We start from the raw sequence: 19,994 nt of genomic DNA, 5'->3' as shown, positions 1-19,994 counted from the left end.
TCCCTCCTTCGGCAGGGTCTTACTCTATTGCCCAGGCTAGAGTGCAGTGATGCAATCATGGCTTACTGCAGCCTTGACCTCCTGGGGTCAAGCAGTCCTCCTGCCTCAACTTCCCAAGTAGCTAGGACTATAGGTGTGCGCCACCACACCTGGCTAATTTTTGTATTTTTGTAGAGATAGGGTCTCACCATGTTGCCTAGGCTGGTCTTGGACTCATGGGCTCAAGTGATCCTCTTAGCTCGGCCTCCCAAAGTGCTGAGATTACAGGCGTGAGCTGCCGTGCCAGGCCTTGGCTTGTTTAGCTCCTGCTGAAATGTTGGCTTGTTCTTTTTTCCACTGGGTAATGTGCCTGTTTTCCTCTGGCTGCCTTCAATGTTTTCTCTTTGTCTTTGATTTTCAGCACTTTGAATATGATATGTCCAGGGTTTTTGTATGTGTGTGTTAATTCTTCTACTTGGGATTCCTCTAAGCCTCTTGGATCTGTGGTTTGATGCTTTTCATTATTTTGGAAAAATTCTCAGCCATTATCTTAGGAAATACTTCTTTTAGCTCATTCTTTCTTCCTTTGAGATTCTAGTTACATGTATGTTAGATTGTTTGACATTGTCCCCCAGCTCTTGGATGTTCTATTCTGTTTTCTTCCCTCTTTTTACTTTCCTTTTTTAAAATTTTTATTTTTTGAGACAAGATCTCACTGTGCTGCTCAGACTGGCCTAGAGTTCCTGGGTTTAAGCAGTCCTCCTTCCTCAGCCTCCTGAGTAGCTGGGTCTGCAGGCATGCTACTGAACCTGGCTTCTTTCTTTTTCTCTTTTTGTTCCAGTTTGGGTAATCTCTGTGGACCAGTCTGTGGCTAACTGCTTCTTTCTTCTGCTGTGTCAAGTCTGTTGATGAGCTGTCAAAAGCATTCAGTGTTTTCGTTATGTTTTTTCCCTCTACCATTTCCACTTAGAGTTTCCATTTCTCTGCTGAAATAATCCTATCTGTTCCTGGCTGTTGTCCATCTTTTCCTTGGGAACCTTCGACATGTTAATCAGACTTCTCATCAATTCCATGAGTCTGATTCTGTTGATTGCTTTGTCTCTTGACAGGTTTTTTTTTTTTGGAATAGTACCTTTTGACTGCTCAACACAGTATATTAGACAGTAGAGACTAAAGTCAGCCATATTTATGCTTGGAAATGAGGCTGGCTTTTAAACTGCTAGGCCGTTAGTGTAAGGAATTGAGTTAACCCTGCCTCGCTGGTCTGGTTTGGGTTTGGGTGTTGATCTGATTACCTTGAGCAATCATTGGTGTCATATTATTGTAGTGGTAGCTTGTGTTCAGTGGAGGGGCTGAGTTTCCAGAGAGTTTTTCTCAGTGTTCCTGCTCCACCTCCAGCTTTCGGTCTTCCTCGTAGGTCTGAACTGTGGAGGAGCTTTGTCTGCACACTCTTGCCCCTGTGCCAGTGATAGACTCTGCTGTTATCTGTTACTTTGGTTTAGTAGCTTGGCAGGGAGGGTTTGGGGTTCTCTGGTGTGTGGTCTAGCTGCAGTCTTCTGCAGGATCCATGTTGCTGGGTCTGGGTGCGGCTTTTTCATTGATCCTGCCCTCCTCTGAGTGGCAGCCAAACTCTGCCTGGATGGTAACTCTTGTGCAGGAGTCTCATGTCCTTTCTGTAGTGTTGAGGATCTCTAGTAGTCAGGCCCCAGGTACAGTTTCCTGCCCCTCCCCAAAGGGCAGAGTCTTGGTTTTTCCTTTTGCCTATCTCCAGCCACACTGGGTCCTCACCAGTGCCCTGGGAGGTGACACAGTTTTCTGCCCCTCTCTCCGTGGCTTAAAGCCTTTTTTCTGTAAGGGAGAAGGGCGCAAGTAGGCTGTTTTTCTTCTCCCACAGCCATGGCACTGAGGAAGGCTCTCTCCAAAGCATGCTGCCTCCCACTCTTTGTCCTGAGCACCTGGCCCAGGTCTGGAGAAGACCCTGTGTTTGGGTGCCAGCTCTCTGCTCAGTGTAAGATTCTCTGGATTCTCTGGCTTCAGAGGTTCTGTGCTGTCACATGGGCTCACCTTTGGCTTTTACCAGCGTGGAAACATTTTGCCTGAATTCCTCTTGCCACCTGCATGGGCTGGCTTCTCTTCCTCCAGGGCCCTGTCTCAGGTGAGCTGGTGCTTACCTCCTGCCACTCTGAGGAAGGGCCCATCTTAGTTGAGTGAAGCTGGGATCTTGTATTTTATCTGACCTCTCCCTGTTCGTGTGGGGTGGCTCTTTCCAGCACCCTGCATCTAGGGGGAAGGGGCCCTAGTGGCCCCTCCTGGTCTCCGACCACTAGATCGGATAGGTGGACGTGTGAGTAGCTCCTAGGATGTGGGACAGGATATTGTACAGTGTGACTGTGTTGTGGTTAGCAGGGAGCGGAGTCCTAGCGTGGGCTTCTGGAGTGAGTGAGAGGAGAGTGGAGGGCCCATTGGGAGGTGGAAGCCTCTCTAAAGCATGCTTTGGAGACTTGCTGGCATTTTCTGGAAGCTAAACCAGTCATTTTGTGGGGGCTGGTGAGCCAGAGGCCCTGGCTTGGGCTTCAGGACTTGGCTTAGCTTGAAATGAGCCAGGCTGTCCTGGGACCTGTTGACCCCACCAGCGGCAGGGGCATTGGACTAGGTGGTTGGCATTCGTCCTGCTCAAGCCTCAGAATGACCAGGGAGGAGAGCGGGTTTCCTGTCTTTGTGCCAAGTACTTTGTTTTATCCTCCCCATCCTCACAACTTTGCCATGAAATAGGCCATTTTTTAGGTAAGGAACCAAGGCCCTGAGAAGAAACTGGCCCAGGCCAGCCTGACTCTGTGGGTGGCATCTCCCTGCGCTGCCACCTCCTTCCAGTGGGCCTGGCTTTGGGTGGTGCCAGCCCCAGGGTCATGAGTGGGGTCAGTGCTTCGTCCGCTGTCACTGTCCGCACAATTGTCGCTGCTGCTGATGCCTGGAGGATGCTCTGTGGGGAATGACATTGAGTTCATCACTGTCCTCGCCTTCCAGATGAAGAACTCACATAGAGGGGCAGATCTTGTCCAGTGTCCTGTTGTCTGGAGGCAGCCAATCTGGTTTCCAAATCAGGACTCTCGGATCCAGAGCCCTCATGACTGTCGCCTCTCTCAGGGCTGAGAGCCCAGGCGTGTGAGTGGGTGTGCTTTCGTACTAGAGAGTGGGCCTCTGCTAGTCAGGTGGGAGGTGGTCTCAGAAGGCAAAGGGGGAAGAAGCCAGGAAAGGAGTGACTCTGCGGGAGCCTGGGGCTTAGCCTGCCAGGATCCCTTGAGAGACGATGTGAACACAGCTAGGAGCCTTCTCTGGCGTGTGGGGGGCAGGCGCCAACTCTTGTCCCTCAGTGGTTGGGGGTGGCTTAGGGCGTCGGCTCCCTGCACTTCTAGGCCTGCTCCTCTGCGGCCAGGTGGGAAGCAGGCACAGGTGCTTGAAGTCAGAAGCCCTCACCAGCGCTGCAGGTGACCTCTAGAGCAGCTGAGGTACGGTATAGGTGGGCACTGGTAGGCTCTAGTGGAGGAGAGGACCAGTTATAAAGACTTAGGTCTGAATTTTGATTTTGGGCAAGGCCCTGATTCTTTCCCAGCTGGTCTTGGCCAGACTGTCCCCCGTGTGTGCAGATTGACTGGGGCCCTGCTTCGGGCTGGGCTTGGCGGGGGCAGCTCTGCTCCAGGCACCTCTTTTTCTCCTTCTGGGACTAGCAGGCTAGCCTGGGCCAATGGCGTTCTCTTGGCAGCAGTGGAAGTGCAGAAGAATAAGCAGAGACGTGCAGCGTCTCCGTTGGCCAAGTCATGTGGTCGTGCCCAGAGTCACAGAGCAGGACCTTTATGAGGGGCCGTGAAGTCACACAGCAAAGATGCGCGTGGGGCGTGTATTGTGGTCATTGCCCTGTCTGCCATTGTCGTCCGCACCATCCTCACCACCACTGATGTCTTGAGATGCTGCATGAGGGCAAGCTGGGGCCCTTAATGCCACACGCCAGAGCCTCCTTTCCCCAAAGCTTCTTACAACTGGTTTCTCCCCTCGTCCTGAAGGTCCCATTGCAAAGGCTGTTTTTTTACAAAAGCCTTCCCTGACTTTCTCTCATACAAAGATGGAGCCTCTTCCCCTTGAGGCAGAGCTTCTGCCCCCTGGGGCGGAGCGTTTTCCCCCTGGGGCGGAGAGTTTTCCCCCTGGGGCGGAGCCACGCTCTGCTTGCTGTGCCAGCTCTGTCTGAAGGTGCAGCAGTCTCCTGGTAGCCTCTTGGCAGCCTCGGGGTTGTATACCCGGAACAGAAGAGCTAAAGGCCTAGGAGAAGTTCACTTTGAGGAAACTGAGGCCCAGAGGAGCAGTGACTTTCAGGCCTCCGAGAGTCGCTGGCCTCAGAGCTAGGCTGGGAATCTGGGCTCTAGGTTTTCAGAGTCTCATGAGACAGAGGCTGGGGCCAACCCAGGGTTGCCGGAGCTTCCTGGACCAGGCAAGCCTGGCTGTGGAGCCCAGCATGTGGCAGCTGCCTGGCATCACCCCAGCAGGAGGACGGAGTCACGGCCAGGGACTGTGCCTGTTTCTCCTCTGCATCCAGCAGGGGTCTGGCTGTGGATGTGGTCCAGAGTGGGCAGGGGTGGGGTGGGGATGGCTGTAACTCATTTCCCAGGGTCCCAGGCCTAGAAGTGAGCTGCCACTGTCATGGGTGGGGGTCAGTCCCAGCAACTGCCCTGTCTGCCTCACCTTTGCTTGATCGTAGCTAGGAAACGGTCGGAGATTTATCCCGCAAATGAGTACACGTGGGACGTAACCCTGTTTTGTTGCTCTCTTGCTTTGTGAGCCTTGGTGCTGTGTGTGTTTAGTGTGTATGGGTGCATGTGTGTGGTGTGTGTGCATGTGATGTGTGTGTGTGGTGTTTGTGTGTGGAGCGAGTGTGAGTGCACATGTGCTGTGTCTGGTGTGTGTGTGCGTGCTGTGTTTGAAGGAGTGTGTGTGGTATGTGTGTTATGTATGTGGTGTGCGTTGAGTATACATATGTATGTCTGTGTGTCTGATGTGTGTGTAAAGCACTCTGGTTCTGGAGCGAAAGTTTTAGGTGCTGAGTTCACTGCCCACTGGCCTCTGTGGCCCTGGACAGTTCATCCCTGAGCCTGTGTGGTCGTGTGTGAAGCTAGATGGTAACAGCAGCTCCAGTGAGGTATGTGAGACTCCAGGGGGAAGTTGTAGTGAGCTCCTGGGTCTCGGTCAGCGTGTCCTCAGCTGGTGCTGTGAGCTGGGCTCCGGAAGTCTTGGTTCCCCATCCAGTTGCCAGCCGTGTGACCAGGAACTCTACCTTTCCTCTTAGAGCTTCCTGTCCTGCTCTGTGTCGAGGGCATTGTCTTGAGAGCTGAGAGACAGCGTGCGGAAGCACAGGGACAAGGACTGCTGCGGCAGGTACTTAACAGACGTCCTTCACCTTCTCCTTTTGGAGGTGGGGAGCATTCTCAGTGTCTGTTGGGGGACAGTTCCCACCCGGATGGGGGCAGGAGCCCCCAGGCCCTGGACTGTTGCCCGGCCCTGATGAGTTGCCCCCTTAAAAGTTCCGCTGTGGGCCGGGCATGGTGGCTCACATTTGTAATCCCAGCACTTTGGGTGGCTGAGGCAGGAGAATTGCTCGAGCCCAGGAGTTCAAGATCGTCTGGGCAACATAGGGAGACCCCTATCTCTACAAAAACCAACCAATCAAACAAACAAACAAAAAAAACTAGCCAGGTGTGGTGGCATGTGCCTGTGGTTCCAACTACTTAGGAGGCTGAGATGGGAGGATCCCTTGGACCCAGGAGGGTGAGGCTGCAGTGAGCCATGATTGCGCCACTGCACTCCAGCCTGAGCCACAGAGTGAGACCCTGTCTCAAAAAAAACAAAACAAAACAAAAAAAAAACTTCCAGCTGTTGCTGTTTCTCAGGGAGCCGGGGGATTCTGGCATCCCTGTGGATGTCCTGGGACTCCAGAACCCTGTAGGAGGCTGTGTTTCAGTGGGGCAGACTGAACACACACGCTGGTGTCTGTCTCCTCTTGAAACCTCACTAAAGTGACAATAAAGGGATAGAAAGCTCTGAACTCCCAGAGCAGGAGAGGAGGACGCGGTGGATTGGAAACCCAAAAGATCACAGGCAGGGCTGAGTGCTGGCTCACTGGGCAGGCAGGGAACCTGAATGCCGCAGTCGGGAGGGCGGCCAGGTGGGAACCCATTCCAGCAGCCCAGCCCAGGAAGCAGCTGATGTGGTGTCCATGACACTGGGGATGGAAACCAGAGGCTGTCACCAAGACAGTTTTCTTCTTTGGGGACCGGAGAGGCTGTGATGTGAGGGTCCTGTGCACAGCTGAAGGCTGGGACACAGGGCATGTGGGAAGTAGGGTCACACACAGGCTGCACACTTGGAGGGTGGGATTACCAGCCCCTGCTCTGCTCAGCTCTTAGGATGCCTGTGACCTGGTTCCAGTCTCCAGGCTGGGGTTGGAGGCACCCTCTTGAGAAATTGACCCCAAAGCAGAGCCCTATCCCTACTCATGGAATCTCCCACCGAAGTGACAGGTCCTCAGCTGTGAAAGCACCGAGGCTGCTTCCCCAGGCATGTGTGGCCCCCAGGGCTGCTCCCACGGTCTCTCCCTCACCTGTGAGTGGACTCAAGATCACCAGGTAGCAAGTCTCCAACAGGAAGGATAGAGACCTGCAGAGACAAAACACAAAGCAGAAAAAAGGACTCCGAGAAAGCAAAGACCATGTGAGGAGCAGAAGAAAACCTAAAAACCCGGAATAACACCACCTCCACTCATAAGTCTTTGCAGTATCCTTTGAGAGTCAAGACACGTGTTGCTTTCACTGAAGGAAGCAGCAGTGAAGACAGGAATAACGAGAGATCATCAAAGACTCCTGGAGATGAAAAGTGTGAAGGTGGAGGTTTTAAATGCACAGTTGTGAGGTTTGGGTGGTCAGGCTGAGAAAATAGTCCAGGAAGTAGAATAAAAATTTTTGCAAAATGGTGACAAACAGGAGCAAAAAGATAAGAAAAATGGAAGTTTAATCTTGGAGTTCCAGAAAGGGAACAGAGTATGGTAGAGAAAATTATTGAAGCCAGAGTTTTCCGAATGTTCGGAGCTCAATAAAAGACACTCCCAACCCCTGCCAACTGTCTGGCCTAGTGAACGAGTAAACTGGGGCGAAGAGAAGATCTCAGAGCTCCCACAGAGAGGAAAATAGGCCCCCAGGATCTCAGCGGCACCACTGGCAGCGAGAAGACTGAACGACGGAAAGCGATCTCCAGCCTGGGCTTCTGTACACGACCAGACTGTCCCTCACGTGGGAGGTGAATATGGATGTTTGCAGTTATCTCAGTCTCATATGCCCAGGAAGCAGCCAGGGCACCTGCAGTTGGGGGCTGTGGAGAAAGGACCAGTGCACCCAAGGTGGGGGGAGGTCTAGGAAGGTCCCATCCAGCCATGCCAGGCCGCTCACTCAGATGAGGGAGGGAGAGCAGAGCGGGCAGGGGCATGTCCCCAAGCAGCGAATGGGATTGAGCGAACACCCACCCATGTCTCTGGCCGTGTTGAGGCTTGGAGGCTTGTTAGAGTTGTGGAAGGAGTTATTAATAGCAATACAGAAAATGAAACAAGCAAACTAAGACAGTTACCTACTCTGGGAAAAGTGAAATAGTATACAAAAGAGGAAGTGTAATCACTACATGGTGTACTTTGCATTAAACACCAAATTAAGCCTTGAATTAAATCCAAAATCGTGCTGCGACTGTATCGGCAGGAGGGAAGCTTGTGTGTACGGGAACTTGGCTAAGTCCTCATCTTTCACAGTCAAAAATCATTAGCCCATCTAATATGTACACATCATAAAATAATGATATCAGTACACTTTTTGAAAATTTGAGGGTAAAAGGAATCTACCAAAGGTCTCCTTCTGGGGAGTGGGATTAGAGGAGGAGAGAACTGTAGATCTTTGTGCCTTACAGGACTGACTTTTTCAACTAGGTACAAGTGAAGCTGGACATTTCCTGACTCCTTCGCAGGCGGGAGCTGGAGTACACGAGTGCTGGAGTCAGCTGGCTGCTCTGGCGCTGGCAGGGGCGGACTCCACTCACTCGAACCTCCTTCGTTTCACCCTGGAGGGAGGGAGCACGCAGGTGAGCGGGTGCGGGAACAAACTTTGTACCAGCCCCGCAGCGGCCCCTGGGGTTCAGAGGAAGTGTTCCAGTGCTCTTCTAACCCGGCCGTCTGTGGACGGCTGAAGTATTACCAGCTCAGTGGGCCCTCTGCCTTTTCATGTGAGGCAGCTGCCTTCTGCCAGCGAGGGCTAAGGGTCAGTGTGACAGCCTTTGGCACCCGCACTCGTGGCACCCGAGTTCTTGTCTGGCATCCAGGAGGAATGAGGCTGCATGAACGAATTGAAGATGGTAAATGTGGGGGATTTTATTGCTGATGAAAGTGGCTCTCAGCAGGAAGGGGAGCTGAAAATGGGATGGAGTGGGAAGGTTATCTTCCCCTGGAGTCTGGCCATCCCTGGCCAGACACTCTGAAGCTACACCATCAGCCTGTTCCTCTGAAGTCACGCTGCTTCTGTCTGATGTCCAACCGTAGTCTCTGACGTCCAGTTACTTTTTCTCTCTCTGCTGGCTGAGTTCTGGGGTTTTTATAGGCACAGGATTGGGGGTAGGGCGTGGTTTTGGAAAAGATAACATTTGAGCGGGAAAACGGGGATGTAAGTTCTCACTTCGGGCCTTGGTATCAGGCCTTTTGGCTTGAGGGTGGGGCCCCCGCTGGGGACCCGCCCTCTTCTGCCCCATATTTCCCTGCCTCCTGTCCCTGTCAGAGGTGCGACTGGTGAATCCTGTGAGTGAAAATCAAAGGGTTTCAGCCACGGGGTCCCAGTGGTTTCCAGGCCGTTCTGATCAGTTCTGATGCCTTCTGTGATGAGATCCGGTGGGAATTTTTGATGGGCTCTGTGCCCAGTGTTAAGACAGGCTATTCTCTAGAGTCCTGGGGAGTTCCACCCCAGAACAGCAGTGACCTCCTGCAGGCCTCGACCCAAGTCCAGGTGTCAGTGTGCACTGCGCGCTGCTGCAGGGGGTATTGATCAGTTTGCCACTCAGAAGTGATTGCAGTGGTGTCAGCAGAGGCACTTCTGTGAATTACTGCTTCTAGCTGACTTGCGAAGAGCTGCTGGAGAGCGCGTTTGGCTCGAGTTACTGGCCAGCGGGTGGCCCTGCCCTGTTGGCTCCCCTGGTTTCTGTTTGAAAGCTTGACTCTTCCCCGCTCAGGGTGGATCTGCTGGGGCCTGGGCTGGCTTCCAGCTGCCCAGCTGTGATGAGGAAGATTGGTGCCCTCCTGGGCCCCCACCTTGGCAGTGGCGTGTTTGCCCTCACTGCTCTTCAGGGGCCCCAGCGTGGCCACAGCCGCGTGCCCCCGTTTGTCCCGCAGCAACATGACAGGCCTCACTAGGACTCCTCCACCTCTCACTCCTGCCTCGGCCCCACCTGGCCCTGTTGGGAAGCGGCTCCAGCTCCAGGTGGGCCCCCACTTCCCAGTGCCTTGTTTCCCTGTCAGTAAAGGTAGTGCTCATGGACCCTCCTGCTCGAGGCCGGTGGAGGGTGCCACAGGGTTGGCTGTGAGCGTTGCTTTGCCTGCTCCAGGTGTGTGGCTTCATCGGTGGGTGCCAGGAGGTTCCTGTCCTGTGCTGTGATGAGGGTTGCCAGGTTTGCTGTGAGACTGTGGCGTGTCCTTGCAAGTGAGCAGGTCCTGTTGGTGGTGCCCTATCTTGATTTCAGTTGCTGAGTTGACGTTGGTTTATATTGATTCTCTTTGGGCCTGAGCAGGCCTGATTCTCTTTGTGGCCCTTCTGCACGTCATCTCCTTTGACCCCAGCAGCCCTGTGAAGAAGAGAGGGGCATCACCACCTCCATTTTCTGGAAGGTGGCAGGGATGGTGTCATTCGTGGGACTCCTGGGCCAGCCTGGAGCCTGTCACATAGTGAGCCCTCTGCTGAGTGAATAAAAGGCTCGCTGGGTGGGTGGGGGTACCTGCGCTGGGGTCGGAGTGCCAGGCAGGAAGGAGGAGGGCGGTGGCAAGGTGGGTGGAGGGGAGAGCAGCAGAAGAGGATTCTCCCTCAGTCTCCAGAAAGGGGCGCAGCCCTGCCCACACCTCAACTTTGGGACTTCTGGCCTCCAGAAGTGTGCACTGCGAGAGAATACATTTCTCTTGTTTTAAGCCACCAAGTTTTGGGTGATCTCTGGCAGCACCCTGGGAAACTAAAACAGTGACTAAGACCCGTTCCTTGCCCTCACAGGTCTTGCCCCAGCCAGGCACAGTGTGACAGTGTGCTAGGACAGTGTCCAGGGCTCTGTGGGACCAGGGAAGGGCACCTGATCGAGAGGCGTGTTGTCAGGGAAGGCTTCCTGGGAGCAGCGACCCACAGAGCAAGCCCGAGCTGGCCAGACAGAGGGCAGCCTGTTGAAGGCCTTGGGCCACTGGGGCGCTGGGCTTGGAAGGGGGTGGGAGGCTGGCCAGAGCAGAGGGGGTCGGTGGAGGGCTGGCAGGGCTCATGCCCATACCCAAGGGCACCACCAGGAGCATGGAGAGAGACCAGTGGGAGGAGTGCTGGGTGCCACAGCTTGGCGTCTGGCAGAGGGCTTTGCAGAGCTAGGACTGTCTGACTCTGAAGCTGGGTTTGATCTTGGGTTCAAAGTGCTTAGAAGTGTGCCTGGAATGAGGTAAGTGACCAGATAGTATAATGACCATTTTTCTTTGATCATGTTATCGCATCTTGCCAGCTGGCTTTATGCCCTAGGAAGGCCGGGACCTGTTCCCTGCATGTTTCCTGGTGTGTTCTCGCTGCCCCTCTCTCCCTGATGCCCGTGTTGACCTCCTGTTGAATTCTCCTGGAAGCGGGAGAAGGTAAGGTTAGCAGGTGTTCAACCAGGAAATGGACGTGGCAGGCTGGAGAGAAGGGCCACGGGGACAGGGCCAGGTGGACCTGACGAGTCAAGAGCTTCCTTTGGCTGATCTTCTGGCATAAATATTTAATGGGGGTGAGGATGGGACTTGTGGAACTGAAGTGGCCGATATTGATGTAAGAAGACTTTAATGTGCAGAGAATGTCTGTCTGGGTTGTTGGCCTGTGGGGCTGCAGGGGTGGGGAACGTGAAGAATAGGTGATGAAGATGTCACTGGGAGAGGCCCCTTTCAGGGATGCTGCCTGCAGTCTGATTTCTAAGGACAAAGACCCCCTCACTGCGGCTGTCCCGAGCTGCTGGCTGGATGGTCCTCACGAGGAGGAACAGGCAAGTCAGCCACACTCTGGTTCTGTAACCCTTGGCACATTTTGGCCTTAGGAGCCTCGTCTGCCATGAGGATGGTTGTATTTCCTACTCAGGTTGGTGGGAGAGTCCATGTGCTGAGAAGTTCTTTCTGTGTATTGAAGAGAGCTTGTTTTTCATCACCAAGCCACACCACTTCCTTCCTTCAGTGCCTTTGCCCCAAAGCTCCCTCCTCCAGGAAGTCTTCCTTGATCAACACATCCCCTTCTGATTACTCAGAGTCTATGCAGCACCCAGCGTTTGTTGGTCCACTCAGGAAATATGAATTGAGCATGGCCACGTGCTGGCTCTCCGGGTGCAGCAAAGAACAAGACAAAACAGCCCCTGTCCTTAAGGTGGAGAGGGGAGAGAGCACGCAAAGGAATTTGCAGGCTGTTCCTGGGCAGGTAGATAGCACAGAGGGACCACATGACAGGGCGAGGGGCAGGAGTTAGACCCATAGCTGGTGAAGGAGTCCGTGCTGACTGAGCGGCATCTGAGCAGGCGCAGGGAGGAGTCGGAGTGAGGAGGCTCCAGGTAGGGGCACCAATGCCAGCAGCCTGGGGAAGGGCTGGTTGGGCTCAGAGGCGGGAGGGAGCTCAGGGGAGAGCCAGGTGGTGAGGGAGTGGAACATGGTGAAGGCCTTGCGTTGACTCTGCGGGAGGCAGAGCTGCTCCAGACGGTGGCAGTGGACAGTGGTGGGGTCTGACTTCCATGTTAAAGCCACAGTTTTGGTTACTGGGTTGAAAACAGAGGTAGAATAGTGGTCCTCAACCTTTTTGGCACCAGGGACTGGTTTTGCAGAAGACAGTTTTTCCATGGACCCAGGTGGTGGGGTAATGGGGATGGTTTCATGATGAAACTGCTCCACCTCAGATCGTTGGGGTTTAAGTAGATTCTCATGAGGACCACACAGCCCAGATCCCTCGCAGGTGCAGTTCACAATAGAGTTCGTGCTCCTGTGAGAACCTCGTGTTCCCGCTGATCTGACCGGAGGCAGAGCTCAGGCTGTAATGCCTGCCCCCGCACCGCTCGCCTCCTCCTGTGCGTCCCGGTTCCCAACAGGCCACAGACCCATGGCCTGGGGGTTGGGGACCCCTGGACTAGAAGGCAGAGTGAGCTGGGTGGCAGCAGAGAGCCAGGGAGGAGCCCTCGTGGGAAGCAGCTCAGGTGTGAGGACGCGGTGTCGCAGGGGGAGGGTCAGCTCTCGACATACCAGATGGCAGGGTTGGCGGGGCTAGCTGAGGCAAGGAGAGAGGAGAGGAGCCGGGTGAGCCACAGTGAGGCCACCATGCAGCCCGAGCCCTGTCAGCTGGAGGGGCTGCTTGCTGAGACGGGCTGCAGGGGCTGCAGAGGAGACAGCCTCGGACGTTCGCCCCAGAGCCGGCTGGGTCCCGCTGAGGTGCTGGGCAGCGAGTGAGCTGCTGGAGTTCATGGGCATGTGCCCCGGAGGCTGATGTGTGGAGGGGTGGACCTGGGTGTGACCTAGGGGGAGGGGGCTGGGGCTGCACTCCGGGCTGTCACTGTGTTCAGGGTGGGAAGATGAGGAGCCAGTGGCAGAAACCGGAGCCGCTGATGTGAAGGGACTACGGTGGGTTAAGCTGTGCCCATTTCTTCTGGGAGGTCAGACAAGGTGATGACTGAGGATCACTGGGGACCTGGAGCTGTTTTGGGGCCTGGGGACAGAGGCTGGAGAAAGCGCAGAGGACCGCCTTTCTCCCCGGGGAGTTACCTTTGGTCCCAGCACACTTCTGGCTGGGTGTCCTGCCTGGCCCTAGGGTCCTCGAATGGGACTCTGCACTCAAGGCACCAGTGCATGCAGTCAGCCCCATGTGTGGTCCAGGTGGGGCCCCGCTTCCTCCTGCCTGCACCAGGTGTGGGGCCGGTCACAGTGCCTGCTGCCCCTGGGCCGTAGCAGGGAAGAGAGGGCCTGTCCCATGCGTCCCACGGTGCGCACTGCAGGTGATCCTGGCCATCAGAAAAGGCCGACTCGAAGGGGCGGGGGCTCTGAGACAGCTCTGCCTAGGCTGAGGCTGGGAGGAGCATACAGGCCGAGCGGATAGTGCTGTGGTTGGCCCCACCCAGGAGGGTGCAGCCTGGACCCCGTGCCAGGTGTGGAGAGCTCAGAGGGCCTCAGTAAATGGTTGAATACCTGGGCCTGAGTTTGTGAACAGTGGGAAGCTACGGAAGGGTTTTAGGCTGGAAGCCGTCGAACCTGAGTGCGAAAGGTGCTGTTTGTCCCAGAGGGACAGTTCCCAGACCCAGGCAGGAGGCCTACTAAGCCAGGTGGCTGATTTGTGAGGAGGGAGAATTGGTCAGCATGTCTGTAGCCCAGTGGGCAGCTGTGGTCCTGTGAGCGAGTGCCAGGGTGTCCTCAGCACACACGAGCTCCTTGTTCCCTGCAGGCCTCTCCCTGCCTTTAATGGCGTGGCACGCTGTGCTTGCCCAGGCTCTTCCCGTTGGCCGCATCTCCCCACAGGCTTAGGAGAGCAGGTTATGCTGACTAGGCCACTGGCAGGTGGAGGTGATTTTTCTCTTTTTAATTGAATTATATCTTATACGTGCACATGAGTTGGAGGAAGGCAGAGAGAGGGAGAGAGAAGGGGGGGGGAGAGAGAGAGAGAGAGAGAGACTGACTGTATACTGAGTCCTGCTTCTGAGGCTCGGAGTGATCCAGTGTTATGACAAAAGACTGTAATAAGGGCTGGGGGGATAATGAGCCAGGACCATAGATGAAAACCTGCATGTATGATAATATTGTAGCATATTGTAGCATGCTTCTATGTAATTCCCACCAGACCTAGTTAATAGCTCTAGACCCCGGAATCGCTTTTGTGCCTTCTCTGAATCAGTAACCAACCCAAAATATAACCACTGTTCTCACTTCTGTCACTGTAGTTTAGTTTTGCCCATTCTTGAACCTCATGCCAATGGGACATACAGGATTGTACCCCAGAGCGCCTTGGGGTGGGAGGACTCCATCACATCCTGTCTGTGGGGCTTGGCTGTGCTGTGTCTGCAGTTCATTCTTTTTCATTGCTGTCTAGTATCCCATGGTGATTGTCACAACTTACTCATTCTATTGCTGATGGATATTTGTGTTTCCAAGTGACTTTATGAATGATGTGGCCAGGATTGTTCTAGAACTTGTGTACTGATCGACAAGCACTGGCTTCCCTTGGGTCTCCCCAGGATAGTTCCTGGAGAATGGACTATATATATATAGCTTCAGTAGATACTGGGCAGATGTCATTTCCTCATCCTGGCTAGTGGGTCATTCCCCTGGCCCATCATTCCTGTGTAAACTGCCAAGTTCAGCTTCTGGAGGCCTTGGGCCAAGTCACCCACCTGTTACAGCCCCTGAGCCACTTCCGTAACAGGGGCTGGGTTCTATTCTGTTCTGTTCTCCTAACAGCCCTGTGAAGCATCCTGGCCCCTCTGAGAATCAGAGCCGATTGGCCCATGACCCAGCACAGGGGATTTAGGCTGAGACCGTGCGGGGCCCACTCCTCTTCCCCCAGACTCGAGTCGCCCTTCTTGGGCAGCAGGTGTTGACCTGAGCACAGGGCCGAGCGCTTGGGTTTCCTCTGAGCACCCCATGCTGGGGCTTCTCCCCTCCAGGCACCAGCTTGCTGCAGGAGGTGGTCTACTTGGTGAGCCAGGGTGCTGACCCCGATGAGATCGGCTTGATGAACATCGACGAGCAGCTCCCGGTCCTGGAGTATCCGCAGCCGGGCCTGGACATCATCAAGGTACCCAGGCCAGTGGCACCTGTCCCAGCACCTCTTTAGGGTATTTCTGCAGTTATACCCTGATGATTGACAGTTGCTCCTGAGGGCTCTGTGGGTTAGGGGAGAGCAGATAGCCCCAGATAGCCGGGAGAGAACCTGGCAGGCCTGAGCTGGCAGTGACCTGGAACCTGATGAGGGTGTGGGTGACACATCAGCGTCTCAAGGAGTCTGGGAGGTGGAAAGGAAGTCAGTGCCTGGGGGTCACAGGGCTGAGGGGCCATTCCGGGGGAGCAGGCCCTGGGCCTCCCCCTTGCTTTCCCCTGGGGACCCTCCTCTGAGGGAACTGGGTAGGATGCGTTTGCATCAAATATTTTGTATCAAGAATGAAATAAATGTTACTCCAGAGCCCTGCCCGCCTCACCCCTTAGACACACCCAGAGGCCCCCCACTCCATCCGCTGCACCTCTTTAGTTCCAGCCTCACACCTGAATGGCCAGAACTGCAGCCTCCACCATGCCTGCCGCCCTCCCTCTGGAGTAGCATTCCGAAACCCAGCTCTGAGAGTGCCGTCCCGCCCCGTGGCATGGCACAAGACCCCTGTGACCCTCCAGGGCCCCTGTCTGCACCCCAGCCCCTCGGGCCTGAGCAGTCACCTTGCTCTCCTTGTCCGTGCAGAACCATCTGGGTGTCGTTCGGTACTGCTGTGCCGAGGGCCACCGCGTTCAAGGCACCGCTCTTGGCCTTGGGGGTGGCAGTGACTGACAGCATCAGGCCCGGCCTCTCAGCCCAGGAAGCTGTAGTAGCTAGACAGCGATCAGTGCTGGGAGAGGAGCAGATCAGGAGGGGACCGGCCATCTCCCGTGGGGATGTCTGAGGCAGGTCCTGAAAGAGGAGAGGAGCATAGGGACCGGTGAACAGAGACTGCACGGCGTGAGGGGCCTGGCCCTCCAGAGCAATAGGCAAGCCTGGGGGTTTCAGGCAATGGTCCTGGGCTCTTTGGTTTCATGAGGGCTGGGCCCATTCCTAGGGCAACTGGGAAGATGGGCTCTGAGCAGAGGAGCAGGGTGCTGACTGGTTTACAGGACCACCCTAGCTGCTGATGGGAAGGCCTGAGGGGCAAGTGGAAGCAGCGAGCGCATCAGGCCAGGTTGCTGTGTGGTCCAGCGCCAGCCTGGTAGCACCCACTGGGCCTGGTGCCTCCTGCTGCCTCTGCTGCCCTCTGATACCACTCCAAGCCAGGGCAGTAGCTCCCAGGCCCCCTGAGCGGACCCTGTGGCTGTGGCTATGATAGGTGGACTCCCCCGGCCGAGGTCAGGGACCCTTATCTCTACTGCCAGATAGAGACACCCAGCCGAGGTGTGCTCATGTCTCAAACATTTGTCTCAGTTGACAAGGGAGGCTGTCCTGGCTGGGTCCGAGACTGTCTCCGGGAGAGGAGACCAAGGAATGACAGCCTTGCCTCCTCCTGCTCTGACCTCTCCCCGCTCCTGGCCTCGCCTTTCCCTCTGACTCCTACCCTTCTTCCCTGGCCCCCACCCCTTCCCTTGTCCTCTGGTCCCTCTCCCCTTGACCTCACCCCTTCCCCTGGCCTCACTCCTCCCTCTTACCCTGCTGCTCTCCTGGCCCCTCCACTACCCTGTCGTTCCCTCTGATAACCCCACTTACCCTGAACCCCACCCTTTCCTTCCTCCTCTGCCCCCCCCACTTGGTCTCACCCCTTCCTCTGACCTGCCTCTCCCTCTCACTCCACGTAGGAACTGACCTCTCCCCGCCTCATCAAGAGCCACCTGCCCTACCGCTTTCTGCCCTCCGACCTCCACAATGGGGACTCCAAGGTAAGCTGGCACCCCCTCTGCCTCCCGAGATGAGTCCCCACCAAGAGGAGCCCAAGGCCCCTGTGCAACACACATGCAGGTCCCCGGCACTTACCTGGCCTCGGGGGCTGTCTTCCCAAGGACCCCACAGGTGAAGGTCCCTTCTGAGGCCGTCTTGGGTCATGCGTCTCTAGCATTTTACCCAAGTTTTTAATGTTGGGTTGGTTTTTACCTCACAATCAAACATGGCTGTGGCCAGCCTAATCCTAGCGTGTGCCTGCTTTGGGCCGAATTCTGTTTGTTTTTCAATTGCATCAAATGCCGAGGCCTGTGGGTTGGTGTGTGTGTGTGTGTGTGTGTGTTTTTTTGAGACAGAGCCTTACTCTGTCACCCAGGCTGGAGGGCAATGACACGATCTTGGCTCACTGCAACCTCTGCCTCCCTGGTTCAAGTGATTCTCCTGCCTCAGCCTCCTGAGTAAGCTGGGACTACAGGCATGCGCCACCACACCCGGCTAATTTTTATATTTTTAGTAGAGAAAGGGTTTCACCATGTTGGCCAGGCTGGTCTTGAACTATTGACTTCAGGTGATCTACCTGCCTCCGCCTCCCAAAGTGCTGGGATTACAGATGCGAGTCACTGCACTCAGCCAGAGACCGGGATCAGGGTTGCAAGTTTTCTGTCTTCTAGAGGACAAAAATAAAATACTCAAGTAATTATCCTGGCCAGCACTACTGCATGGACAGGGCCCCTTTCTGCTGAAACAGCGAGGCAGCAGCATCAGCGGCTGTGCACATGGGCCCCAACTGGATGTTGGAAGCGAGTGTTGGTTTGTGAGGTGCACCAGCAGGTTCAGGGGGGCTGGCCTGTGTCGGGGCAGCCCTGCCTGGGAAGGAAGGAGACATGGACTCACCCCGCTCCTGTCGCCCACAGGTCATCTATATGGCTCGCAACCCCAAGGACCTGGTGGTGTCTTATTATCAGTTCCACCGCTCTCTGCGGACCATGAGCTACCGAGGCACCTTCCAAGAATTCTGCCGGAGGTTTATGAATGATAAGCGTGAGTGTTGCAGCCTGGCGGCATGTTAGAACGGGAGCCGTCTGTTGTCGTGGATGGCCTGGCAGGTGCTGGGTGCTTCCCCGGCACGGTCTCCAGTTCTGACAGGGACCACGTAGGTCAGGCCCGCGGTCCACTTTACAGATGAAGACACTGAGGCTGAGGGCGTCATGAACGTGGCTGAGACCGTAGAGCTGGTGTGTGTCAGAGCAGGTCCATCTGACCCCGGAGCCCTTCTCTTACACCACACTGTTGGGGTGTCTGAGAAGTTCCCCAGTTAAAACATCCCTCCTGGGTTTCAAACAGGGAGAGAATGAAAACAGTAAAAATGGAGGCCCAGGTATCACTGCTGTTAGTGACAGGGACTGGAGTGGAGACTGTAGCTAAATGTGACAGGCATGGGCCTTTGGCCGAACCTCAGGCACAGGCAAGCCACCGGGGCAGGGCACACTTGTGCCCGCAGGGAGGCAGGGAGGAGGACAGCCGGGCCGAACCTCAGGCACAGGCAAGCCACCGGGGCAGGGCACACTTGTGCCCGCAGGGAGGCAGGGAGGAGGACAGCCGGGCCGAACCTCAGGCACAGGCAAGCCACCGGGGCAGGGCACACTTGTGCCCGCAGGGAGGCAGGGAGGAGGACAGCCGGGCCGAGAGTGCCGGGTGCTGTTCTCTGGCTTCTGTTCCAGCCTCTGCAGAGGAGCGAGGCTGGGTTCCACCCTGCCCTGCACTCAAGGAAGGCAGGACCAGGCCCCTTGTCTCGGTCCCACTCGCTCCCAGTCCTTATTCTCTTGCCCTGCTGGGCCGCCTGTCCCTTGGGAGTGGTGGCAGGAGCTCCTCAGTGCAGTTCTGCTCCTGCCTTCCATGGGGGCCATGGCTGCCCATGGCCAGCTATGGCTTTTGGGGGTCCTGGGACAGAAGTGAGCAGTGTAGGGTGTGCAGGCAGAGGAGCTTTGAAATGTGTCACAAAAGCTGCACTTTAATTAAATCTACACTGAGACTCATCCCTACCCAAGGCTGAAAATACACTTTCTATTTTATTTCCCAACTGAAGTGATGCTGAGCCGCATTGTTCAGTGTGGCTTATCAGGGGTTCTATAGGGGGATTGTGTGACAAGATTAGGATGAATCATGTAGCAGAGATCCTGGAACGTAATGCCCCTGAGTTTAAGTGGAACTTAGGGAGTGGACCTGGAGCTGCCGCCAGGCCTGGTTGAAGGGGGCCTCTTGGCGGGGCGGTGCAGGGTGCCACAGGCCAACTCTGTTGCTTGCAGTTTAAAAACCCACGAGGGCCTCAAAACCCTGGAATGATTCTGTTTCCAGCCCTTGAACCTCTGCTTCCACTGTGCCTGCTGAGAAGTGGCCCTGCCTGCAAGGGGCAGAAGACCCCAGACCCACACCCTGAAGCCCCCTGAGCCTGTTTCAGACCTTCTGTCCAGACTCTCTTCCCACGGCCTCCCCGCCCTGGCACCTGCGCTTGTGGTCCAGCAGGCATTTGGAGCAACACACTCATGGACTTCTGAAGCTGTTTCCTAGCTTCAGAGCAGAGCATGGGGACCATGCCCACATTCAGACCAGCACGTGGAAGAGGCTATGGAAGAGGCTACAAACATCTTGCTCAGGCCACAGCAGTTAACAGTCCTCTTAATATAGGCCTCTCCATGTCGCCACAGTCACAGACCTGTCCTCCACTGGGTGCAAGTTCCCACACACGTGCCTTGGTCCCAGCAAACCCTGTAGACAGGCCCACTCAGCACCCCCGTACTCCATCCTTCATTGTCAGTCAGTGAGCATGCACATACTGAGGACTGCTGGACTCCCCTGCCTGATGTCTTGAAGACGTTGGAAACTAATATGCATGGGAACCCTGAAAGCACACCATGTCTAGACAGGCCGGGCTCAGAGACTGCAGCACAAGGCGATGGCAGGAGGGACCTGCATAAACCACCGTGCCTAAGGATGGCGACCAACTCTGCAAGGCTGGAGGGCAAAGGGCCCTGGAGGCAGGTGACACCTGCAGTGGGAGGATGCCCCATGACAGGCACCCTATGACACCTGCAGTGTGAGGACGCTGTGTAGACAGGGTCCCTG

The 19,994-nt window shown here is 55.6% G+C and overlaps 1 protein-coding gene across 1 annotated transcript in view; it reads left to right on the top strand.

Moving 5' to 3' along the window:
* Nucleotides 1-12,598: 12,598 nt before the first annotated feature.
* Nucleotides 12,599-19,994, top strand: part of SULT4A1 (sulfotransferase family 4A, member 1) — a 19,734-nt gene continuing 12,338 nt past the window's right edge. The window contains exons 1-5 of the mRNA XM_011984064.1: nucleotides 12,599-12,723; nucleotides 13,151-13,256; nucleotides 14,874-15,059; nucleotides 16,793-16,873; nucleotides 17,786-17,912. Of these exons, the coding sequence (XP_011839454.1) occupies nucleotides 12,599-12,723; nucleotides 13,151-13,256; nucleotides 14,874-15,059; nucleotides 16,793-16,873; nucleotides 17,786-17,912 (625 nt within the window). The remainder of the gene's footprint in view (nucleotides 12,724-13,150; nucleotides 13,257-14,873; nucleotides 15,060-16,792; nucleotides 16,874-17,785; nucleotides 17,913-19,994) is intronic.

This window comes from Mandrillus leucophaeus, unplaced genomic scaffold (assembly GCF_000951045.1).
Source record: "Mandrillus leucophaeus isolate KB7577 unplaced genomic scaffold, Mleu.le_1.0 Scaffold26, whole genome shotgun sequence".
In the NCBI taxonomy this organism is placed as follows: domain Eukaryota; kingdom Metazoa; phylum Chordata; class Mammalia; order Primates; family Cercopithecidae; genus Mandrillus; species Mandrillus leucophaeus.
Note: the sequence above shows the minus strand (reverse complement) of the source record. Positions and strands in the feature narration are given on the sequence as shown.